Raw genomic sequence first — 23,297 nt, 5'->3', positions numbered from 1 at the left:
GCACCGAACTCATGGAGAGAGAGTTGCTCAGGGGCCAGCCATTGAGGGTGAGTGGCTCAAGAGTTCCAAAATTTGGTCTCCCAACCTTGGGTCCAAGTGACTCAGTTAAATCCTGTCCTAGTTTTTAAGTTTCTACTGTGATCCTGGCACAGGAGGGTGAGTATAGAGCTGGGTGGTTTGTAGAGTGAGCCCCTCGAGAGGCTAGTACAGCAGTCAGCTTATAATACACACACACACATACACACACACACGCACACACGTACTGGGAACGTTCCAGGTGCCTAGGCCACAACAGTGAACAAAAAGGCAAGTTTTGACCATCATGATGCAGAATAACAAGTGTCCTCAAGGAGAAACACAGCCCAGGACCAAGGTCAAAAACTTCTGTTCTGATTCCCCACTTGGCCACCTGCGGCTTCTGTGACTCAGTTTCCTCATCTGTAAAATGAGACCAATGACATCTCAGAAGACTGATGGATGCCAGGAGACAGTGAGATGCTGTGTGAAAGGCACACTGCACAGAGCAAATGCTCTCAAGAGGCAATTTCCTCAACTACTATTATTCTTACAGAAGGAAGTTTGAACCTCAGAGGGACCTCAGAGGAAGGAGTGACAATTTTGCTGGGGAACCCCAGAGGCTTCACAGAGGTGTGTACATATGAGCAGGGGCTGAAGAACTGCCAAGTCTGCCAAGTCCTGGCTTGTCAGCGTGGCTGGAATCGTATTCCAGGTGCAGGACCAGAGTTGGCAAAGTGCTGTTATTTTAGTCACTGTAAATCTTCCCCAGAAGACCCTGCCTAGGGCCAGGCTTACAGCAGGTGCTCTCTACGTAATGTGGGGAGGGGGAAGGGAGGAGGTTGTGAAATGGGGGACTGTGAGAGAGAGGTTGCTTCCTGAGAAGCGACTTTGTGTCATGCCTTCATTTGACAGGCCTCAGCCCATTTTATCTTCACTACATGCCAAATCTGGCCCACCACCTGTTTTGTCAATAAAGTTTTATTGAAACAAAGCCATGCCCACTCATTTACATACTATCTATGGCTGCTTTCACCCAGAGTTAAGTAGTTGTGACAGAAACTACATGACCTGCAATACCTGCGATAATTACTTTCTGGCCCTTTTCAGAAAAAGATTGCTGACCTCTGAGGTAAATCCTACTCATTCGTTCCTTAGACAAGAATCCCTTCACCTGACTCCCCCAATTCTCTGCTCAACTTTTTCCCCAAAGTCTTTCTCACCAACTGACATACTATATATTTTACTAACATTTATTGACACTCAGTCCCTCCCTCTAGAAGGTCAGCATGATGAGAGCAGAGATTTTTGTCTGTTTTGTTCCTGGCTGTGTCCCCAGTGCCTACGACAGTGCCTGCAGGTCAATGAACATCCAAAACTTGGATGGTTACCAATGGCTTTCGCCTGCTATTTGCTCCTCCCTATGGTAACCTCCTACCTCACCTTCCAGAGGTAACCACCATGCTGAATTTTGTTCACCATTCTCTTGCTTTTAAACATTTTTATCACAACATATGTACACCCAAACACTATTATTTTTAGCTTTGCTAGTTTCTTAACTTGTCTCATTTGGGGCTGAGACAGTGCTGTGTTCACTACATCCTATTTCCCTCTCCTCCTGGGCACACAGCCAGACTACATTTTCCAGCCTCCTTTGCAGCAGGGATGTGGCCAAATGATGTGCGTCACTCCCACAACCTCAATGTGACCCTCCACATTCTTTCTCTGCCTGTTGGCTGGGTGTCAACATTCATTGTGACTCTGGATGTCGAGCATTGATGATGGCAGGACTACCACAGCCTGGGTCCCTGAATGACTGCGTGGAGCGTCCCCTGCAACTTCCCCTCCCTTCAAATATATTAAGCCTCTGAGATTTGGGGTTGGTCTGTCTCAGCAGAACTGCACCTTAACCCATCGCACATCTAAAATCATGATAGAGCTGAGTTCCCTGCCCCCCTTCCCCTGCAAGGGTGGCCGAGTTTGGCTGCCAAAGATCCACAGCCCATTTGTTTATTATGGACATCCTGTGAAAACCTTATCAGTACCTTTGGGGCTGAGGAGCTCAGGGTGTCTCTTCCACGAAGTGTGGAGCTCTCGCCGCGGCTGCCCGCTGGGGTCGAAGCTGGGGGACTGCAGTCTGTCGTCTGGGCTGCGTGAAGCCTCAAACACAGGCACGGGGTCTGCACAGAGAGAGGAGGACAGGGGTGGTGGGAGCCCTGGGGGTCAGGGGGTGCCCCGGCTGAGGCCACAGGGCCAGGGAGCTTGGGTGGGAGGAACCATCCACAGGAGCCATCTGGAATCGCTCTGGTGGATTAGGGGAGCAACGTGGACTTTCTGCTTTATGAGGGAGCAGATCTCCAGGCACCTGCTCCGGGAAGCGTGTGCCATCCCCATGGGTGTGGCTGTCCTGCCCAGCTGGGAATAATAATAACAATTATCATAATAACTTCATTTTCCTGATTCTAGATGCCATCTGTGGTGGCCATGAGATTGTGTCCTGCACACCTCCAACCACAGGGAACATCACTTAGCAAGGACCCTAGCAGGCACACTCTGAAATCCATCAGTTCAAGCCTAGCCTTTTCATGGGACTTCCCAGACAAGGCCTGCAGGCAGCGAGGATAGAGGCAGACCTGCTCCTGGGGGACACAAAACTGCTCTGAGGGCTGAGGACTGGCCCGTGGCCTTCCCCAGTGCTTCCTTCCTTAGGCCATAATGTGGTCTGGATGTTTCCACCCGGTTCCCCACCTCTCCTAGCTCCCTCCCTATTTTCCTTCACCCGAGGTTCCCTAATAGCATCTTTGCACATATAACCCTTGGGGTGCTTTTCAATGGATCTGGGCCAACACACCATCATTTGTGACACTTGTGGCCGATTAAATAATAGTTTTTCTGGGGGCGAGATATACACCTGGATATAAGATGTCTCCGTATTTCCCAATAGCTAAATTGAGGACTCCAGGTCCTTCCACCTGGAATTCTGTCCCCCCTCCTACCCTGTCACCTAGCAAGCACTTCCTCTTCCTTCAGATCTAGAATCCAACACCTCTTCTTCCAGCAACTCCCCACCTGGGGCAGGAGGTTGGTGCAGCATCTTCCACGTTACAAAGCCAGTCCCTGGGAATAGGTTCCCGTGATGCACCCAGCATCCCCTGGAGGCTGGCCTGGATCTAACTTGTTTTCACAGATGAGGAAATTGCTCAGAGAAGCCAGGTGACTTGCTGAAGAGTGGAGGAGAGACTCAAGTCTGGGTCTCTTTCTCTGATGCCACAAAGACTTCCTGTCCCAGTGGTGTGGATATTTCGACCCCAGTAGCTGCAGGTAGTTAGGTGTTCATGGGGTCCCAAGAAAGCCAGGGCCTCCTCGCTTCAGACCAAGGGGTCTGGTCTGGCCCACATTTTTTCTAATGCCCCAGAGCCCTCTCTCTTCCTGGTCCCTCCTTTGGGATCTCCCACCAGCATCTGCTTGGCCATTGCTCTCTGCTGGTGTGGACCCTGGAGTCAGATGTCCCTGGTCCTGGTCTAATCCATACTTGCTTCTTAGGATTGCTGTGTGACCTTGGTAAATGGCGCTACCTCTCTGTGCCTCACCATAAAAGTACCGACCTCGTGGGCCTGTGATGAAGATTCATGTAAAGTGCTCAACACAGTGCCTGGCACTTGGTCAGCTCAGGACAAATGGAAGCCCTCACTATTATTCCTGCCCTTCTGAGTGCAAGCCACACTGGCCTTCTCTCAGTCCCTCAAATGCACCTTCCCACCCCAGAGACTTTGTACGGGAGGGAGCCTCTGCCAGGAACACCCTGCCCTCCCCTATCCCTTTCAGCTAGTTAATGCTTACTCATCTTAGCAACTCAAATGCCAATTCTTCCAGGAAGCCTTCCTTGACCAGTCGGTCTTCTGGTATGAGCTCTCCCAGCTGCCTGCACCTTTCCTTCACAGCACTCACTGTACTTCCAATTTTCATTGATTTGCAAGTGCACCTAATTATACCCGCTGGACTGCAAACTCCACAACAAGGCAGGGCTGGGACTGCATCTGTTCTTGCACCTCCACTGGATCCCTTGTGGGTGAATGAAGCCTGACCCACAGTCCAACCCAATAAACATCTGCTGATGGAAGAAACAGGGCAGAGCCTATACTTGGGGACCTTCAGGTCTGGCTGGAACAAGGCCACCTCTGCATTTTATCCCTCTTCTCCCGCCTGTTTGTTTAGGTGGTGGGAGGCTCAGACAATGGGTTTTTGTGTCGAGGTAAGCAGGTGCACGGGAACGCTGCTGCTGGCTTTCCTCTGTCAACACTCCCCCACGCCCCGTCATTAGGCAGGGGCTGCTCAGCAGGGTATGCCATTATGTCTCCCCGGGCTGATGTAATTATACATTGACATAATTAACCCAGCAAGCGCATTAGGCAGGCCAGCTAAAAATTCATCTATAATTATTTGTTGTGTGCATGCTAATGAGTCCATCTGCACTGCCTTTGTACAACATGGACAAATTAATTTACAAGTCTGGATTTTTTAATAAGTTCAAGGAAACGCTTCCTATTGTGTCCTGGTTTTTGAGAAAGGAAGAAAAAGGCGACAAGTGCTTGCCGGGGTCAGGGAGGTTAGATAAACACGGGAGGCTGCAGCTGAGAGCGGCATGGAGGGCTCGCTCTGGTTCCAGGGAGGTGGGAAAGATCCAGCTCATGGCTCAGGGGCCGGCTGGCCAGGAGCCTGTCCAAGCCAAAGGATGACGCTCGGGTGAAAAAGGATGTCATTTACCCCATTCCCAGGGATCAGAAACTGATGTTTGTTCTGCTCGGAGGCCCTGCGGTCATCCCTTGCTGCCTTGTGCTTTGTCCAGGGGAAGCTGACCGCAGGTGGCCTCCTGGAGAGACTGGAGGAGCTGGGTGGCGAGTGGACTCTCAATACGGGGTCAGCGGGTTCCAAGGCTCTGTCTCTTTGCCTTCATTTGCCAGTACAGGGTAGAACATAGTGGTTAAACTCTCAGAACATGAAGTCCAGCGCTGGTCTCTTGAGCCTCAGCTTCCCCACTTAAAAAGTCAGAAAATATTACAGTTTCTGCTTCTCAGAAGTTACTACTGGGAAGACTGAAAAAGATTACTGAGAAAGGCAGCATGATTTAAGGACTGCTGGTGTCAGCTCCAGCTCTAAACTGGCTATGTGACCTTTGGACAGTTAGTTAACCTCTCCAAGCCTCCATTTTCTCATCTGTAAAATGGGGCTGCAAGGACTGGATGAGAGACTGTGTATAGAGATTTGCACAGTGCTGGGTGCACAGTAGGGCTTGATAAGTGTTGGCTGCTGTTATTACCCTGAGAGGGGGCAGCACATCGTCCCGTGACGTTCTAGGAGCTGCTGTCTACATGGCAAAACTCCACGGAGACTCAGGACAGGGTAAGGCCTCATATACTCTCATCAGTGCCTGGGAGACTCAGAATCCAGTAATCCTGCGTTGAGCTCCACTCAGGGACTCAAAGGCTCTAGCTTAGAAAGTCACACTGAGGAGGGACAATTTGTCAAGTGTCCAACACCCCTACCCCAGTGCACAGTTGGGGAAAAGTGGGGTCCCGTGACTTCCCTGAAGTCTGCCAGTGAGTTGGTGGTAGGGCCAAGATGGGGCCTTGGGCCTCAGCCTTTTCTTCCCACACTGTGCTTCCTCCTAGATCCCCAATTTGAGAGAGGAAGTCGGGGGAGGTGCAGATGACTCAGCCGAAGTCAGGCTGTGGCCAAATCCTAACAGCCGGAGCACTTTAAATCGATTAGAATTCATACAGTCTTCACCACAACACTGTTAGTAGGGCTGCTGTGTTCCCATTCTATAGATGGGGAAACTGAGGCATGGGGGAGTGAGATCACTTCCCCAAGGTGAGGCCCAATAAGGTAGATGCTGCTATTTCCATTTTCCAGACAAGGAAATGAAGGCCCAGAGAGGAGATTCCATGTGCCCAAGGTCGCCGAGCTCAGAAGTGGCAGGGGTGGGATTTGAACCCGGAGTGCCTGGTGACTCTTTGTAGTGGGCTAAGCTGCCTTGAGGCAGGGCATGGGGGATTATTAGGCCAGAAGCACGAGAATGAGGGCTCTGTTCTTGGCCTTGCCACAGGCTTGCTGTGTGACCTTGGACAAAGTATCAGACTTCTCTGGGCTCTAAATTTCTATTACAAGTATCCTTGAGGCACACAATCAACATTGGTTATCACCAGATAGGGCTGTGGTCCTGCCAAAGTGAGTGCTTTTGGCCCTGGGCCTATTCCTTGGCGCTGGGATGCTCAGGGAGGGTGATTATTAAACGCCTTCATAGCTGAACTTGACACTTGAGGTTTGAACATTGTGAACCCTCCAAATTCCCAAAGCCACTCTCAGATAAAGGGGGAGAGGGATAGGTTGGGAGGCTGACGGTCAAATCCTGGCTGTGACAACTTTAGGGAAAGTCACTTAGGTCCCCTGAGCCTCAGTTTCCCCATCAGTAAAACAGGGATAACAACAGGACCTACTGTAGAGGGCTGTGCAGGGACTCCATGAGCACGCTGAGCCCCTGTGACAGTGCCTGGCACCTAAGAGTCTAAGTGAGCGTTACCCTTATTCTTACGACTTGCGGCAGTGTGGGATGTGCCACCCAGCTCTCCCTTCGAGAAAGAACGTCCTGCGAGGAGTTGGTGACAGTCTCCAGGCGCTGCACCTTCGGATACACTGCAGTGTTTGTTTGGAGGCCAGGTTTCCCCAGGCCTGCTCCCAGCCAATGAATGAGCAAGACAGGGACAGTAGGGCTGGGCCACTCCTGCCGATGCTGGAAAAGGCAACCTAGTATTATAGACTAAAATGTTTTCCCCCAAACCCATATGTTGAAGCCTTAACCCCTGATGCAACTGTATCTGGAGACAGGGCTTTAAGGAAGTAATTAAGGTTAAATGAGGTTGTTAAAGAGCGGGGCCTAATCTGATAGGACTGGTGTCCTTACAAGAAGAGGAAGAGACACTAGAGCTTTCTCCCTCTGCACATGCAGAAAGGAAAGGCCATGTGGGGACACAGTAAGAAGGCAGCCATCTACAAGCCAAGAAAAGAGCTCTCACCAGAAACCAACCCTGCTGGTACCTTGATCTTGGACTTCCCAGCCTCCAGAACTGTAAGAGATAAAATTCTGTTGTTTAAGCCACCTGTTTGTGGTGTTTTCCTATAGCAGCCTGAGCAGACTATTGCATCCTGCTTTGGGGGTTCTGTTAGTTTTAGCTTGGCTGAGACTTTTTCAGACCTGCACTGCAGTTTGAGGTTCCTCCTACCAACCCTCCTTCCTTCCCTCTCTCCCTCCCAGGTGTTAGACCAGCATCACCAAGTGAAGGCACTCCTGGTCTCCTCCTCTCCCTCTCCTTCATCCTTCACAGGCATCTTCCCCAATAAATCTCTTGCACATCTGGTGCCATCTTGGCATGTGAATGCTTCCAGAGGACCCAAACCAATATGTGATTACTCTTCTGCCTCTCAGAGCCTCAGTTTCCTGATCTGTAAAATGGGGATAGTCACAGTGCCTCTCCTGTGGAGCTGCAGCTAGACTCTGGGGTCTGGGGTGTGGAGCCCATGTTGAGGTGCTGGTACATTCCACAGTGGTGAATCTAAAGTGGGCAGAGCTCACAGGGGGACCTATGAGTCCATGCACCTGCTTCACGCAGCAAGAGTTTGTTGAGCATCTATCTGTGGGGGGCACAGGAGTGGCCCTATGTGTAGCTGACATCCCCGTCAGATAATATGGATGGGGAAAGGACTTATCTTAAGAGCATTAGGAAGTGACATGTTCTAATTCGCCTTTTTCAAAGGCTCATCCAAGCTGCTGCAAGAAAAATGGGCTGTAGAGGGTGCCAGACAGGGGGCTACTGCAATAGTCCAGGCAGCGATGCTGGGATCAGGGCAGTGGCAGGAGGAGTGGGGGGAAGTGCTCAGACACAAGAGGTAGATAGGAAGAACTGACGGGGTGTGGTGTTCTAGGCTGAATAGCATTTCCCAAATTCATGTCCATCCAGAACTTGTGAAACTGACCTTATTTAGAAACAGGGTCTTTGCAGATGAAATCAAGTTAAGATGAGGTCGACTGGATTAGGGTTGACTAATCCAATGACTGGTGCCTTTACAATAAGAGGAGAGGACACAGAGAGACAACACACAGGCAAGGCCCTGCGAAGACAGAGGCAGAGATTGAAATGATGTGTCTACAAGCCAAGGAATGCCAACAATGGCCGGCCACCACCAGAAGCTAGGAGAGAGGAATGGAACAGATCCTCCCTGTGCGCCTCCACAAGGAACCAACACTGCCAGCACCTTGATTTTGGGCTTCTGGCCTCCAAAACTGAGAGAATAAATTTCCATTGTTTTAAACTATCCAGTTTATGGAAATTTGGCATGGCAGCCTCTGAAAACTAATACATCGTGTGTACTCTGGAGGTTCAAAGTCCAAAGTCAAGGTGCTGGCAGAGCTGTGCTCTCTTGATCTGTTCCACGCTTTCTCCTAGCTTCTGGTGTTGCTCGCATCCTTGGCATTTCTCAGCTTGTGGTGGCATCACTTCAATCTCTGCCTCTGTCATCACTTGGCCCTCTTCTCTGTGTGTCTCTCTGCTCTTCTTATAAGGACACCAGTCATGGTGGATTAGGGTCTCACCCTAAGGACCTTGCCTTATCATGATCACATCTGCAAAGACTCTATTTCTAAATAAGGTCACATTCACAGGTACCAGGGGTTAGGACTTCAACATATCTTTTGGGGGCACACAATTCAACCCGTAATACATGGCAACTGGCTGGATACCAACTGTGAGAAAGGCAGGACTAAGGAGCTGCTAGACTCCAAGTCTCATAGGAAGGAAGTTCTTACTTAAGCCTAACCTACTTCCCTCCTGCTGCACCCATTTCACCAGTCGTCCAGGAAGACAAGTGTGCTTCATAAGACAAAGCAGCAGGTGCTGGGCTCTGATCCTCCTGTATGTTCATCCTCTCCAACTACTGAGGAACAGGGTGGTGGGTTGAGTATGGTCCCTGCTCTGAAGAGTGCATAGCAACGATGATCACTTACTTCCCCAGGCATATTCCATTCTTTATTTCCTCCCCACAGAATTCCTAGACTTTACGGCGCGTAGGTAAACTCATTTCTTCCCAACTCCCCCATCTGGGAGAAATCCATGGAGGTCTGAGCTACATTGCTGGGGATTGAGTTAGGTAGAAAAAAAAATATTAGCATTCAGATGACTGGAAGATTCTGCCAAGTTACGCATAAGTAAAATGCTCAGCTGGGGTAGCTGAAACATCCAAGGGCTTCCTGCTTACTTTGTCCAACTGGTATTAGTTGATGCATCAGCTAAACGTCACTGGCTGCTCTTACAAATACAAAGTGAAAGAGACAGAAATGACAGCAAATCTTTGAAATGTTGGGAGGAGGTTTCTCAGAGAACCTGACAGTCACAGGGGTCTGGGGGCATCTAGCTTTCATCCCTCAGCAACCCCGTTCTCCCAAGGCCTTTCACATAGTAGGTGCTCAAGAAATGTCACTTGTTTTAAGCATCTAAGTTAGTGGTCATTTGTTACAGCAGCAGGAGGAAACTAGTACAGTCTGTAATTCAGCCATTTATTCATTAGTACCTTTTTACTGAGCACCTGCTATGTGTCAGATACCATTTCTTTGGTTGCTAGATACTTCCTGAGCATCTACTTAGGGAAGTTTCTGGGCCCTGGAGATACAGCAGTAAATAAGAGGAAATTCCTGCCTTCCTGGGGTTGACATTCTAGAGGGGAGAGATGGACAAAGGACAACTAAACCAACGGCTGTAAGGGGGCTGAGAACAAAAACAGCAGGGTTGGGGGAGAGAGTGGCCTGAGGTGTGTGCTTGGGGGCAGTGTGCTAATTGAGGCAGCCTGGTCAGGGAGGTGACATTTGAGCAGAGCCCTGAAGGAAATGAGGAAGCTAGCAGGGGGCTGAGAGAGAATAATCCAGACCCAGGAAGCACCAGGAGAAACAGCTCCCATTAGACCAAGACACGCTGGCAGACCATCCTGACCAATCCCCCTGAGTCACTGTCCCAGAAACACAACTTAGCTTCATCTTCACAACTGACCCATTTTACTGATGAGGACATGGGGCTCAGAGAGGCTGGCGATGCCCGGGTAATTCTCGGTGCCAGCTTCACCTCTCCTCCCTGTAGGCTGGTCTGGGTGCTGGTGGGTGGTGATTGGGTTCAGAGCAGGCTCTGGCTCTTCAAACACTAGTTTCTGGTCTTCATCCTCCCAACTCTAGCAAACATTCATTCTGGGGCAGATGGGGCACCCATATCCAGGAAGCTGGGGTAAAGAGCAGATGAGCTGCCCACCCAGCATCTTGAGCCAAAAGCTCCAGGGAACTGACATTTCTTCATCCCCACCACCCCCCGCACCCTGACATACGCCAGGTACTTTGCAGATATTTATACCTCATTTAATCATCAAAACAACCACATGAGACATTGCTATCCTCCCCATTTTCCAGATGAGAAAACTGCAGCCCAGCAGAGGGAAGCCACTTGCTGAAAGAGGCAGAGCTGGATTTGAACCCAGGGTGGCCCAATCGTCAAATGCTGCTGACTCATGTCACACCTTAAGCTGTATCCACTTGCCCCCCAAAATATTACCAACTTGATATCTGTCCTTACGTGATTTGATGTTTTTAACTTAAATATATTTTAAAGGAATATTTGTTTCACTATTGTAAGTAGATCATTGGGATTCTGTATCATAAAAAGGTGTTTTAACCATTAAAATAAATACAAAGGAAAAATCAAGAAACTGATGTTATTAAATTCTAGTTACATCCCCATTGCCTGCTCAAGACCTTGAGCTTGAGGCCGGCTCTTCCTTGGTTAAAAGGAGAGATTCACAGGTGTTCTATAGGCATTTAAGATGCTTTAGCACCTGACTGAGACTTTCTCTAGAAGGAACTAGAAAGGTGATACCTGGTGCGCAATGTATTCAAAGTCTGTGTTGCGCCAGGTACACCAAGGCTGCTCCCTATGTCAGGTGACCCCACTTGGGGAAGCGCGGGGTCCCGCTGACCCCCAGTCTCCAAAGCGACCTGTGTTCCCCCTCCAACGTCTGGCAAGCCGCATACCCCAGTGTCAGGAGAAGTGACAGAATATCCCTGTAGCTCCTCGTCGGGAGCCAGGGAGCCTGGCTTGCTGCCGGGCTCAGCGCTTCCACTGGAAACCTTTCAGCCGAGACACGTGGCTGCCCAGAGCTGTGAGCGGGGCTTTATTTCCCCCACTTCACTCCTGCAACATACACACTGTCAGTATATAGACAAGGGCAGTGGCAGCGGGAATCAAACGGCTTTAGATCCAACCTGAATAAAAAAGCCCAAAACAGGGGACCCCAAATCAGAAGTGTTTGACTACATATCCTTTGGATTAATTAAGCACGTTGGCAGACACGGAAGATCAAATATGAACCATCTGAGGTGGCAGGTCCTGATGGGCACGCGGGGAGGGGGAACGTCGTCAGGAAGTAGAGTGCCTTTGTCTTACAGCCATCAACTTGCTCTTTATGCATAAACTGCTTAATAAAATGACTAATTCATTTTGGTTACGTTGGACCTAAACCCCTAGAGAATACTGCCAACGGATTTATAATATTTTAATCTCACACCAGGCCTTCCAAAGCCGCTGTAGGAGGAGATGGATAGAACATCATCTATTCCATCTTCTACCACTAGCTGATGCTGTTGGTGTTTTTTTAAAAAAGTGTCTATGGGGCTGTGTGGGAGAGTCGTGAATCTAGGGAAAGATGTCTCATTCCTCCCACTGTGTCCATCTGAAGGAAAGCGGTGCTCAGAGCTTTTTTTAGGAAAGCTGGAGCCGCAAAGGCTGTCCGAGAGGCTGTTTAGAAACACATATATGCAGAAGTATGCATGTGCCCCTCCAAAGTATCTCTGAGACAGAAGCCTTCTCCCATCTGGGCCCCGGCTCCGGGCGCCTGTGTGGGCAGGAGGTTCAGGCTACTGACGGCGGCAGCGAGCCTAACTTTGATCCTTTAATCCTAACTTTTTGATAGCAGATGGGCTGCCCAGCCCTTGTATGCAAATGGGGGCCGTGCTTTCTTCCCTCCATCGCTAGGGCTGGCTGCTTCGGGGTCTCCCGGCTTAAGCATGGACAGAGGGGCTGGAGAGGGTCTTCCTTCTTGGCACTGGGTGGTGATGTAACAGTAACACCACCACCAACAGCAACGGCAGCCACTGGTCTACTGAGCATTTACTGTGTGCCAGACACCAGTTTAGGATTTTGTACTCTTCACCTTGCTTAATCCTCCCAGAGGTACCAGAAGGTAAGTGTGCTTTTCCAGAGGAGGAAACAGAGGCTCAGAGAGGTAGAGCTAGTTACTCAAGGTTACCCATCCAGGGAGCGGCAGAGCTGGGACTCAAATCCATGTCCATTGTAATAAAAGCGAAGTTTCCATAGACTAAGCTGCACAGGAAGTTCCAGGCAGGCAGGGACAGTGTCTGTTTTGCTTAACATTGTGCCCCTGGTGTTGAGGAGAGTGCCTATCAAACAGTAGGAGTTCAGTGTCCGTTGAATGAATTGCATGGGGCTACTACTCTGTGCCAGGCACCATGTTAAGTGTTCTCCATTCCCACTGAATCCACCCAATGGGCCTATACCTAGGTGAGATCATTATCCATATTTCACAAGTGGGGAAACTGAGGATCAAAGAAGTCAGGTGTGACACAGGATGCACGGTGGCAGAAGGGGGACTGGCCCCACCCTGTGAGAGGGTCCTTCAGCCTAGAGTCCTGCTAGCGCTCCTCCTGGCATCTCTCTGCTCCCTGAATTTGGAGCTTTGTGACTCAATTTCTCCTCAAGAAAAGTACCAGCCTTTGGAGCCCTGGGCCAGGAGGACCAGGTGTACTTGTCTGTGAGGGGTAACGTTCTTCCTCCAGCTAACACATCTGCATTTCTACAAAGGGCTCATCCTCTCACCCTAGAACCTCTCAACTTACTGGCAGCAAAGACCCTTAGCTGTTTTTCACTGTATTTAGATGGCAAATCTCTAATGTTTTTGTTCCAACCCTTTCAATTTTTTTTTCTTTTTTGGCCACACCATGCAGCATGCGGAATCTTAGTTCCCTGACCAAGAATCGAACCCGGGCCCCCTGCATTGGTAGCATGGAGTCTTAACCATTGGACGGCCAGGGAAGTCCCCCAACCTTTTCAATTTTAAAGTTAATCCTGCATCTGGGTTTGGAGCCAGGGATCAAGATTCAGGCTCCACTACCTCTCTGCTGTGTGACCTTGGGCAAGTGGCTTGACCTCTCTGATCCTGCATTGCCTCAGCCACACAGCAGGGCAGGATGGCAATACTTACCTCCAAGGGGCAGAGGGGATAAGTGAAATCCTTTCTGTAAGGGGCTGAGCGCACTGCCTGACACACAGGGAGCACCCAAGAAACCGCCCCACAAGGATGGTAGCTCATCGTTTAAATTCAAAGGCTGCTCTCCCTGAGGCACCTCTCCTGGCCTTCCCACCTTGAAGCCCTTTTTCTGCTGGGTGTTCTGGCCGTCTGTCTTTGGGGCATGTGGCGCCTGCTGGACTCCAAGGGCAGGGCAGGACTCAAGTTTGAGTTCCCACAGGGCTCAGCACATGGTAGGTGCTCAGAGAATGAGCTGATGAAAAGCCACAGCTGAAACGCCTGTCATCCCTTCTGAAAGGGAGCAGCCGTTTATTGAGCACCCACTGGGTACCAGCATCATGCTGGATGCTTTCCTTTAATCACCTTTCAACCCTTAGCTGCCAGGAGTAGTAAAAAATCAGACAGGTGGCCAGGGGGAAAGGGCACTCCTGGTAGAAGAAATGGCAGAGGCAAAGGTGTGGCAGAAAATGGGGAGACAATGCCTTTTGAAATTAAGTACCATCTCTGGAAAATCTGCTGTTAAACTTTTCCTTTTTTAATGGGTTAAATAACCTTTTATATTACCCTTCTGTGCTCCCCTGAGCTCAACAGGACCAAATGGGCAGAGGCATATACAGGGAGGAAGGGAAGGAGGTGAGGGCAGCCAAAGACAGCAATGGGTCTCTCATTACACTAAAATCTGTATTGCCTTTATCTGCAAAGGTGGCTTATCCACTAGATGGCAGTAGAACTAGTCATTTGGGACAAACACAATGTTAAATTCTTAACCCCCCTTTCTACTTCCATCACCATATATTTCAAATGCTTCAAAGATTCAAATTTCTAAAAATTCAGATCACAAAAGTACTTTAAAAATCCTACAACCTTCAGGCGAGAGGGGTTTTTTAAAATATGACAATAAATCCAGAAGCCATAAAGCAAAGGTCTGGTAAGATTTCCTACTTTCTGCAAATATTTTTTGAATGCCTGCCATGTATCATATACAAGAGACATTGTAAACAAAGTTAAGAAACAAAAGGCAAACTAGGGGAGAAGATATGAAACACATTTACCAGGACAAAGGTTAGTATCTCTAATATACAAAGAGTATCTACAAATCAATAAGAAAATGATCTCTCTGATAGAAAAATGGGCTAAGGGTACATGAATCAGTGATTTACAAAAGAATAAATATGAGTGGTTCATAACATGTGAAAAGATATTTAGTGTAACTAATAAACAAAGAAGTACAAAATAAATCAACAAGGAGGAAAAAAATTCTTATTCTTTCTGACCACTTTTCCTGGGTTTGTGGTCAATACGTGGCTACAATACATTCTCTTTCCCAAGTTTTCTTCCTCACTCTTATAACTACAGTACAGTACCGATACGCCTTGTGTTCCCAAGAACCCCGAATACCCAGTGTTGGGAATGGGGTTCAGTATATTACAATACAGCCACACAAGAGACTGTTACACAAGAGGAACCAAAGTTACTCAGAATCTGTAATCACACAGAGAAATACAGATGCTTGTAGTGGGTGAAAGGAAGCAGGATTGAAAATGGTACATGCAGAATGAATGACCATTTTGAAAAAGTACATGCAGAAAAGATCAGATAGGAAAAACAACAAAATATTACCACTGCTCTTCTAGTAGGTAGTTTTCCCCTCCTATTTCCGTATTTTCTGAATTTGACAGTAGGTACATGCAACTTTTATAATTGCGGAGAAAAATTTAAAAATCCTAAACATTGAAAAGTATTGTCCTACTGCACATTCAGTAACCCTGTAGTGTAAACCTCTCACCCCACGTCCTTGATAATTGACAGAGCTGTATGAAATCCACAGCCAATGCGTGTGACTCACGTAACTTATACCCTGATGTGAGCTTTGCAGTGGGCTGCTGATTATCCAACCTGCCAAATGCTTTCATGTATAGGTATAGAATCCTCACATTGACTGATGAACAGGTTCTATTATCCCTCTGCTAAAGACACAGAAACCAGAGTCAGAGAGGTTCAGGCCCCTGCCCAAGGTCACACGGCTCAAAAACACCAAGCTGAGAGTCCAACCCCACTGTGTCTGATGCTACAGCTCGATCAACCTAAGCTGCCCAGCCTTGCCTCCTGAAAGGAGGAACAGGGAGAGGAATGCCTGTGAGGAGTTGCCATCTCCTGCATCAGATTTTTAAAAACCAAAGTAAAGCAAAAAAAAAAAAATTTTTTTGGGGGGCACTCACCTCTCCCTTCTTATCTCTTCAGCAGTGTTCCTCTGCCTGCCCTCTTACTTGCTCTTTCCTTGTTTTCTTTTTAAATTTCTTTCTTTTTGCTTTTAACTAATCACTCAGTTAATAAGTTAGCTCTCTGAAGCTTGGGTCAGTACCTAGTGACTCTACGAACGCAATAAAGAAATCAGCCGTCACCGGTACATAAGTCAGAAAGGTTTAAATCAAATCATCCTCTACAACAATGACATTAATTATGCTTTTAACACGTTTTACTGCTTTTTTTCCTCACTTCACGCCACATCTGTGTGAACAATATCCAAAAGATTTACGGTTTTCTTTCATAATTACAGACATACAGGCTGCACACTTATCAAAATACTTGCTGAGCAATCACGCTATATCGCATTCTCTGCCAAAGATTTGTGTTGGCAGCAGTCACTCAAAACAAAAATGTTGAATCAGGACTTGTGTGGCTTCGGGGGGGAGGTGTGGAGGGGAAGTATTTCGACAAATAATTTGCCTGTCAAGAAGTATAAAAACAGGAGACTGTTCATCCTGGCCAATTTTCCAGGAGTGTTATTTTTATGGAGGGGCTGGGGCGGCGTGTGCGGCAGGGAAGCTCCGAGCACCAGCAGCACATCTGACATTTGGTTCTTGTGTCTGAGGATACAATTTAATGAGAACAAAAATATGTCCTCCTAATTCCCCTAAGAAATCATTAGAACATTTTGTTATTCTTAAATGTCTTGCAAATGAATTAGAGCCCTGAAGGGGCTGTTCGTATGGTATGTCTCCATCAGTTAAGGCTCCTCGTTCTCTAGCTCGGTGACAGCTGGGGATGTACGTCCCCCCCACCCCTCCATTTCTGGGGAGTAGAGTTGGGAAATCAGACACGTGGAGTCAGCACTAGGCTTGGAATGACCGTTTGGGGAGAGGGGCAAGAGGGCACGGGAACTTTCCAGGAAGTTCCATGCCAATCTCGGGAGCGCTCACGGTCCCTGACTGGCACTGCGGTTCTGGCCTCGTGGGTTAACATATTTTCAGAAAGATGAGGGTCCCATAGTGAACCCCACAAATGATGCTCTCTCCCACATGGGGGCTGTAAGCCCCTTCTCACCCCCAAACGCTCCCCTGGGTTTGAGACAACAGGTTACTTGAGTGATGATCTGTTTACCTCTGCCACCAGAATGCAAGTCCTCTGAGGTCTGGGCCCGTGTCTGTATCGGCAGGCTCATGGCTATGTTCCCAGTGTCTAGTGAGTGCTGGGCACATAGGAGGCACTCAATAAATGCCACCTGAGTAGATAAACACGTGACAAGCAGAAAGCACTAGTTGAAAAAAGTACCTTTTCATTCAAATAACTCTTCTCCCACTTTCTGCGTCTGAATCTTATTCCTAATTCATTCAACAAACAATTATTAGGTGCCTACTGTGTACTGGATTCAGGGTACACAGGTTTACTATGACTCAGTCCCAGGCTTGGAGAAGTTCACTTGTCCTAGGGACACAGAGATGATGATAAGAACAGTTAACACTTAGCAAGCGCCACTATGTGCCATGCACGCTGAAGCCTCCCAATGACCGTATGAGACAGACTCTGATATTATTCCCAATTTATAGAAGTGAAGACTGAAGCTCAGGGAGGTGAATTAATTCATTCACAGTTACCCAATGAGAAAGTGGTACAGGCAGGATTTGAACTGGGGTCTGAGCCTGGAAACACAAGCCCATCTCAGTGCTGCCCCCTGGTGCTTTGGGTTGCACAGTCTCAGCGGCGAATGACAGTGGAAAGGTACTATGAGGCCTGGTGGAGAAGCTGGGCATGTGGACTCGTGGGAGGTATCTCTGGGGTCTGTACTGGGTCACCCTCCACTGTCATTCGCCACTGAGACTGTGCAACCCAAAGAATTGAAAGGAGTGGGAAATAAGAGGGTGTATTTTTCCAAATTTTTTCCCAGATAGCTCTGATAAGGGTGGAGACATCACAAGCAAAAAGGCTGCAAGGAATGGGGCGGCCTCTCGGACTCTCGGCCACGTGCCTGGTGTGGTCCTCAGCAAGGGTGATAACAACCAGGGCTGCACACACAGCTGTCTTGGCTTCATACCACAGAGCCATGTCCCGGCAGGGGAGCCACAGAGCCTGGAGGGCTGTGCTGTCTGGGTCCAGCCATTCTTGCCGCCAAAGCATTCTAACTGAGAAAACCCATGTGGCCATGCTGCCTTCCTGCGAGTGCAGAATCAGGGAGAGCACGGGACTGGAGCAGAGCGAGTCGAGTCTGCAGGTGCCTCTGCAGTGGGCTGAATGGTGACCCCAAAACATACATCCGTGTCCTAATGCCTGGAACCTGTAAATGAGACCTTTTATGGAAAAGGGTCTTTTGCAAATGTAATTAAGTTAAGGATCTTGAGATGAGATCATCCTGGATTATCTGAGTGGGGCCTAAATCCAATGACCAGTGTCCTTATAAGAGAACGGAGAGGGGTATTTGGGACTCAGAGACACAGAGAGAAGAAGGCCATGTGCAGACAGAGGCAGAGATTGGAGTGATGCAGCCACAAGCCAAGGGACACCTGGAGCCACCAGAAGCTGGAAGAGGTAAGGAAGAGTCCTCCCCTATTGAAATACAGTCTGTAACGTGAAGGATGTAAGTTACTCAGCTTTCTGCTCCCTAAACCAAACAGTGTTTGTCTTCGGAGGGAGCACAGCCCTGCCAACACCTTGATTTCAGACTTCTGGCCTCCAGAACAGAGAGAGAATAAGGATTTGTTGTTTTAAGCCACCCAGTTTGTGGTAGTTTGTTACAGCAATGGGAAACGAACATAACCTCCCACGAGTAGCCAAGTTGTGACATGAGCAGACATTCTGGAAACAGTTGTTGAATGTATCAAGAGCTGAGTCCCATCTCTTCCTGGCTGTGAGGCATCAGGCACTGGACTCAACCTCTTGGTGCCAGGGAGACAGGGACTGGTAGGGCCTGTTCCCTTGGGGCTTGTAACATGCAGAGGGTAGAGCACATGCAACTTCTACACCTGGCCGGTGCTTCTCTAACTGTGACGTGCTCCCAGATCCCCTGGGGAGCTTGTTAAAATGCAGAGGCTTCAGTGGCCCGAGGTTCTGTATTTCTAACGAGCTCCAGGCGAAGCCAATGCTGCTGGTCCGTGGACTACACTTTGAGCAGAACAGGCTAGAAGACTTCCCTCACCACCCAGCCCATGTGCTTTTGGAGGGGAAGCTTCACATCACTGTTGCTGTATTAGTTTCCTGGGGAAGCCATAACAGAGCACCGCCCACTAAGGTGGCTTAAAACCACAAAAGTGTTTATTCTCTCACAGTTCTGGAGGCCAGAAGTCCAAAATCAAGGTGCTGTCAGGACTGTGCTCCTTCTGAAGGCTCTAGCGGAGGATCCTTCCTTGCCTCTTCCAGCTCCTGGTGGTCTAAGGCATTCCTTGGCTTGTAGTTGCATCACCCCAAACTCTGCCTCTGTCTTCCATGGCCCTCTTCCCTGTGTCTGTGTCCCAAAACTCCCTCTTCTCTTCTTATAAGGACACCCTTCATTGGATTTAGGGTCCTCCCAAAGTCCAGGATGATCTCATCTCGAGATCCTTAACTAATTACATCTGCAAAGACCCTGTTTCCAAATAAGGTCACACTACGAGGTTCAGAGTGGACATAAATTTTGGGAGGACACTATTTAAACCACCACAATTGCCCAAGACAGATGGAACGAGGGACTTTCCCATCCCCTGCACAAAGATCTCACAAACAACCTTGACATCAAATATAAATGACTTTGCCTTCTCCATGGCTCAGCCTAGAGTGGGATCTCATTTTCTTCTTCATAAACCCCCAGCCCCAATCACCCCTGATAGCACTAATTCCTGCAGCTGTGTGGGTGGAGGGAGTTAGCACAGTGGAGTCTTCTCCCAGCTCCACCATTATTAAGCAAATCACTACATTCTGGGTTCCCATCTCTAGGTCAATAAATGAAAACGTTGCAGAGGACGGGCCATTTTAAAAAAGGGAAACTTTTTGCAGAAGTATATCTACATATTTAGGTACACAGTTGAAGGCTCTCAAGCTGATCATACTTCTGTAATCCACACCCAGATCAAGAAGCAACATCTCCAGCCCCCAAAGGCCCCTCCCAGGAACTATCGCCCCATCCAAGAGAAACCACTCTCTTGACTTCTAACAGCACAGGTGCCTTTTTTTTTTTTTTAGGTGAAATTCTGTAACGCAAAATTTACCGTTTTATAGTGAACAATTCAGTGCCAGTTAGTACATTCATGATGTTCTGCAACCACCACCTCTATCTAGTTCCAGAACATTTTTATTCCCCTAAAAGGAAACCTCATACCCATTAAGCATTCACTCCCCATTCTCTCCTGCCCCCAGATCGGTAACCACCAATCTGATTTCTGTCTCTATAGATTTGCCTATTTTGGGTACGTCATACAAATGAAATCATAAACTGTGTGACCTCTTGTATCTGGCTTCTTTCACTCAGCAGCATGTTTTTAAGGTTCATCCACTCTGTAGCATGTGTCAGTACTTCATTACTTTTTATGGCTAAATAATATTCCACTGGATTGGTAAACCACATTTTATTTATTCATCCACTGATGGACATTTGGGTTGTTCCCCCTTTTAGCCATTGTGAATAGTGCTGACATTAATTTTTGCCTGTCTTCATATTTTATGTAAATGGAGTCATACAGTATATGCTCTTTTAGGTTTGGTTTTTGAGGAAAATCAAGTTTTTGAGGTTGGCTGTGCCATGTTGGAGGAAACATTTGCAGTCTTTCCTCCAGCGCCCTCTGCTGGCAGAGAACACTGGGTGCCTTCTGCCCCTTGTGGCAAAGGGATGGGGGTTCTGGTGGGCAAGACACTCGGCTCCCCAAGGAGATCCAGGTGGGAGATCTTACCAGGAGCCCCCCAAAGCTCCCTGGCTGATGTTGGAAGGCAGTGGGGTAAGATGGAGGAGTCGTGTGGGGACACATCACACCAGATTGGGTGTAGACCCCCTCAGTCCCTACAATTCCTACCCATGGAGGGCCTGGCCTCACCCAGGAGTCTTGGCCTGTCCCCAGATGCCACTGAGAGGAGGTCCCTGTGTAATAGGCCTAACAGCAGTTTATTTTTGTTAATTATTCACTCATGGAGCCCAAGCATTTCTTACCTGGTGCTTCAATTAACTGCTTGTAAACGCTCAGGAAAGCGGCTTCGGCCTCCTGACTTCTCTTACTAAGAGCCACCACCTTTGGAAACAACAAGAGAAAGAATCACGTGTGACCACGGCATCTGTGTCTAGAAGCAAATTTGATCATTTTCTACATGTGCAAACACAGGATTGGGGGGAGGAAGAAGGGAAATGAAGAAGGGAGAAGTATGGAGTAGACTGCCAAAATTCAGGTGATGGTGGCTGACTCCTTTGCCAGAGCAAGTTCTAAATAAATAGCCTTTGCCTGTTAGAAAAAAAAAAAAAGAAAAAAGTATGGAGTAGAAAGTCTGGGTTCAAGTTTCAGCTCCACTGCATCTGGCTGTGTGACCTTGGGCAAGTCACTACCCCTCTCTGATCCTCAGTTTCCTCATCTGTAAAATGGGGGTAAATAATAGAAACTACCTCTTAGGCCTGTTGTGAGGATTAAAGAAGCTATATATAAGTGCTTAGCACAGGGCCTGGCACAACAGTAGGTTATTAACAGCTGTTACTATTATTCCTGTTATTAAAGGGCAATGTCGGAGGTTCAAATATGACACATTTTGTAGGAAAGTGGGACACATCTGGGGAATATGTCTTGCCACTGAAAATTAAAGAGAAATTGTTGAATCTCTAGTAAGATATCAGTTTCAACAAATGTCAAGAGTGACAGTTTGTGAAACAGTTCCCGGCATACCAAAGGTGCTCAATAAATGCCTCTTGACTGATGAATACACCAAATGACTGGATGGCCAGTGGTGAGGAGCTACTTTCATGCATTCATTCTCTTGCTCACGGACTTTTATTGTTCTGCCAGTGAGACTCTGTAAGATGTGTTTCTGGGGCTCAGCACCAACTCATCCCTCCGCTCCTGGCTGTGAATTCTGAGCTCCGGCCTCACAGCTGCCTTGATGCTGGCTCTTCTTGGCCAGTCCCCTTGGCATTAGTCCTGGGCCTTCCTGGCATACTTCTGGACCAAGCTCCTGGCACCCACAGGTCACCATCCCTACCTCCTTGAGGACACACTGGGCTGGCATCCCCCTTTGGACTGGAACAGAGCTTTATTCCCCCTGGCACTGACATACCTCTCCCTCTGGTGCCAAATTGCTAAATGATGACTCTATCAGAGCATCTACTTGTCAACACCCTCTATCAGAGCTGGGCTTTTCCTATGAATCCCAGTAACACCATTTGGGGAAGTGTCTGTTACTGAATTCCTCCCCTCAAAGTAAGCTCTGTGAGCGTGTGGTCTGGTGCACAGAAGGGGCTCAACATAATTTGTTGAATGAACAAATCCAAGTGGGTAGCACTGACTCTAGATCCTGTCTGTGACACCATTGTAGAGAAATGGCAGGGCCCAATTCTGAGACAGTCTGCTCACAGAGGTGATCAACCAAGGCACAGGTCCTGGAGCCAGGCTGCCTGGGTTCAAATCCCAGCTCCACCACTTATTATCTGTGTGTCCTTGAACAGGTGGGTCACTTCAATCCCTGTGCCTCTACTTCCCCACCTGTAAAACGGGGATAATAATATGACAGCCTCCCTCAAAGCGTCGCTAGAGGATCAAATGACTTAACACAATGTAAAGCCCTTTGCAAAACTCCTAGCATGCATTAAGCCCCATAGACATGTCACCTCTTGGTATGATCAACCCCTTCCTTCTTGCCTGTGGGGACAGGTTTTGCCCAGTGCTGGATGATAAACTTCAGCTGTGCTCATCTCTGGTGTCCTGTGAAGACCACCTGAGAAAAGCCTCGCCTCCACACACAGCAGGGCACTCTGGGAAGAAGAATTTGAAAACCATAGCAGTTTCTCTGCAGCTTCCAATATGGCAGCCATGAGCCTCATGTGGGTACTAAGCACTTGAAACGTGGCAAGTCCAAATCCAGATGTGCTATGAGTGCAAAATATGCACCGGATTTCAAAGACTTAGTTCAAAAAATGAGAATGTACAATAGCTCATCAGCTATTCTTATGTTGATTACATGTTGAAGTGATAAAATTTTGGGTGTGCTGGGTTAAATAAAATATATTAAAATTCATTTCACCTGTTTTATTTTACTTTTTAAAATGTAGGTACTACAAAATATAAAAGTACACGTGTGGATCACATTATATTTCTATTGGACAGCATGGCTTGAAGGTTTTACAAGGCCCACAGAGAATTTTTTATTTAAGAGAGGTGGAGAGAAATATATGGTGGATGTTGAGCAAGTGATTTTGAAAAGGTCAGTTACAAAAGCTCTTTAAGCTCTCTCGTTGTTATTCTGAGAGCAGTCTCTGGTCGCTTACCTTCCAGAGTGAATGACAGTCTCTCATACATTCAGCAAACATTTGCTGAGCACCTGCTATGTGCCATGAACTGTGAGCTGAGAACTCAGCGATGGATAAGGCAGCCTCAAGCCCCACCCTTAGAGGACTCACAGCCCAGCGGGGAGACGGACATTAAAGCAGAGTCCCCAGA

At 48.1% G+C, this 23,297-nt stretch overlaps 1 protein-coding gene across 5 annotated transcripts in view; it reads right to left on the bottom strand.

Moving 5' to 3' along the window:
• The window catches only part of CUX2 (cut like homeobox 2), a 265,277-nt gene that overhangs the window by 39,505 nt on the left and 202,475 nt on the right, over positions 1-23,297 (bottom strand). For 4 of the 5 annotated variants that reach the window (XM_059894660.1, XM_059894662.1, XM_059894663.1 and 1 more), the window contains 2 exons: positions 20,813-20,891; positions 2,061-2,195 (listed from right to left, as the gene is read on the bottom strand). In XM_059894660.1, coding sequence (XP_059750643.1) covers positions 2,061-2,195; positions 20,813-20,891 — 214 coding nt within the window. The remainder of the gene's footprint in view (positions 1-2,060; positions 2,196-20,812; positions 20,892-23,297) is intronic. The other variant, XM_059894661.1, reaches the window with a different exon arrangement.

Source organism: Balaenoptera ricei, chromosome 14, assembly GCF_028023285.1.
Source record: "Balaenoptera ricei isolate mBalRic1 chromosome 14, mBalRic1.hap2, whole genome shotgun sequence".
In the NCBI taxonomy this organism is placed as follows: Eukaryota; Metazoa; Chordata; class Mammalia; order Artiodactyla; family Balaenopteridae; genus Balaenoptera; species Balaenoptera ricei.
The sequence above is the reverse complement of the archived record's forward strand: the minus strand, read 5'-3'. Positions and strand labels throughout refer to the sequence as shown.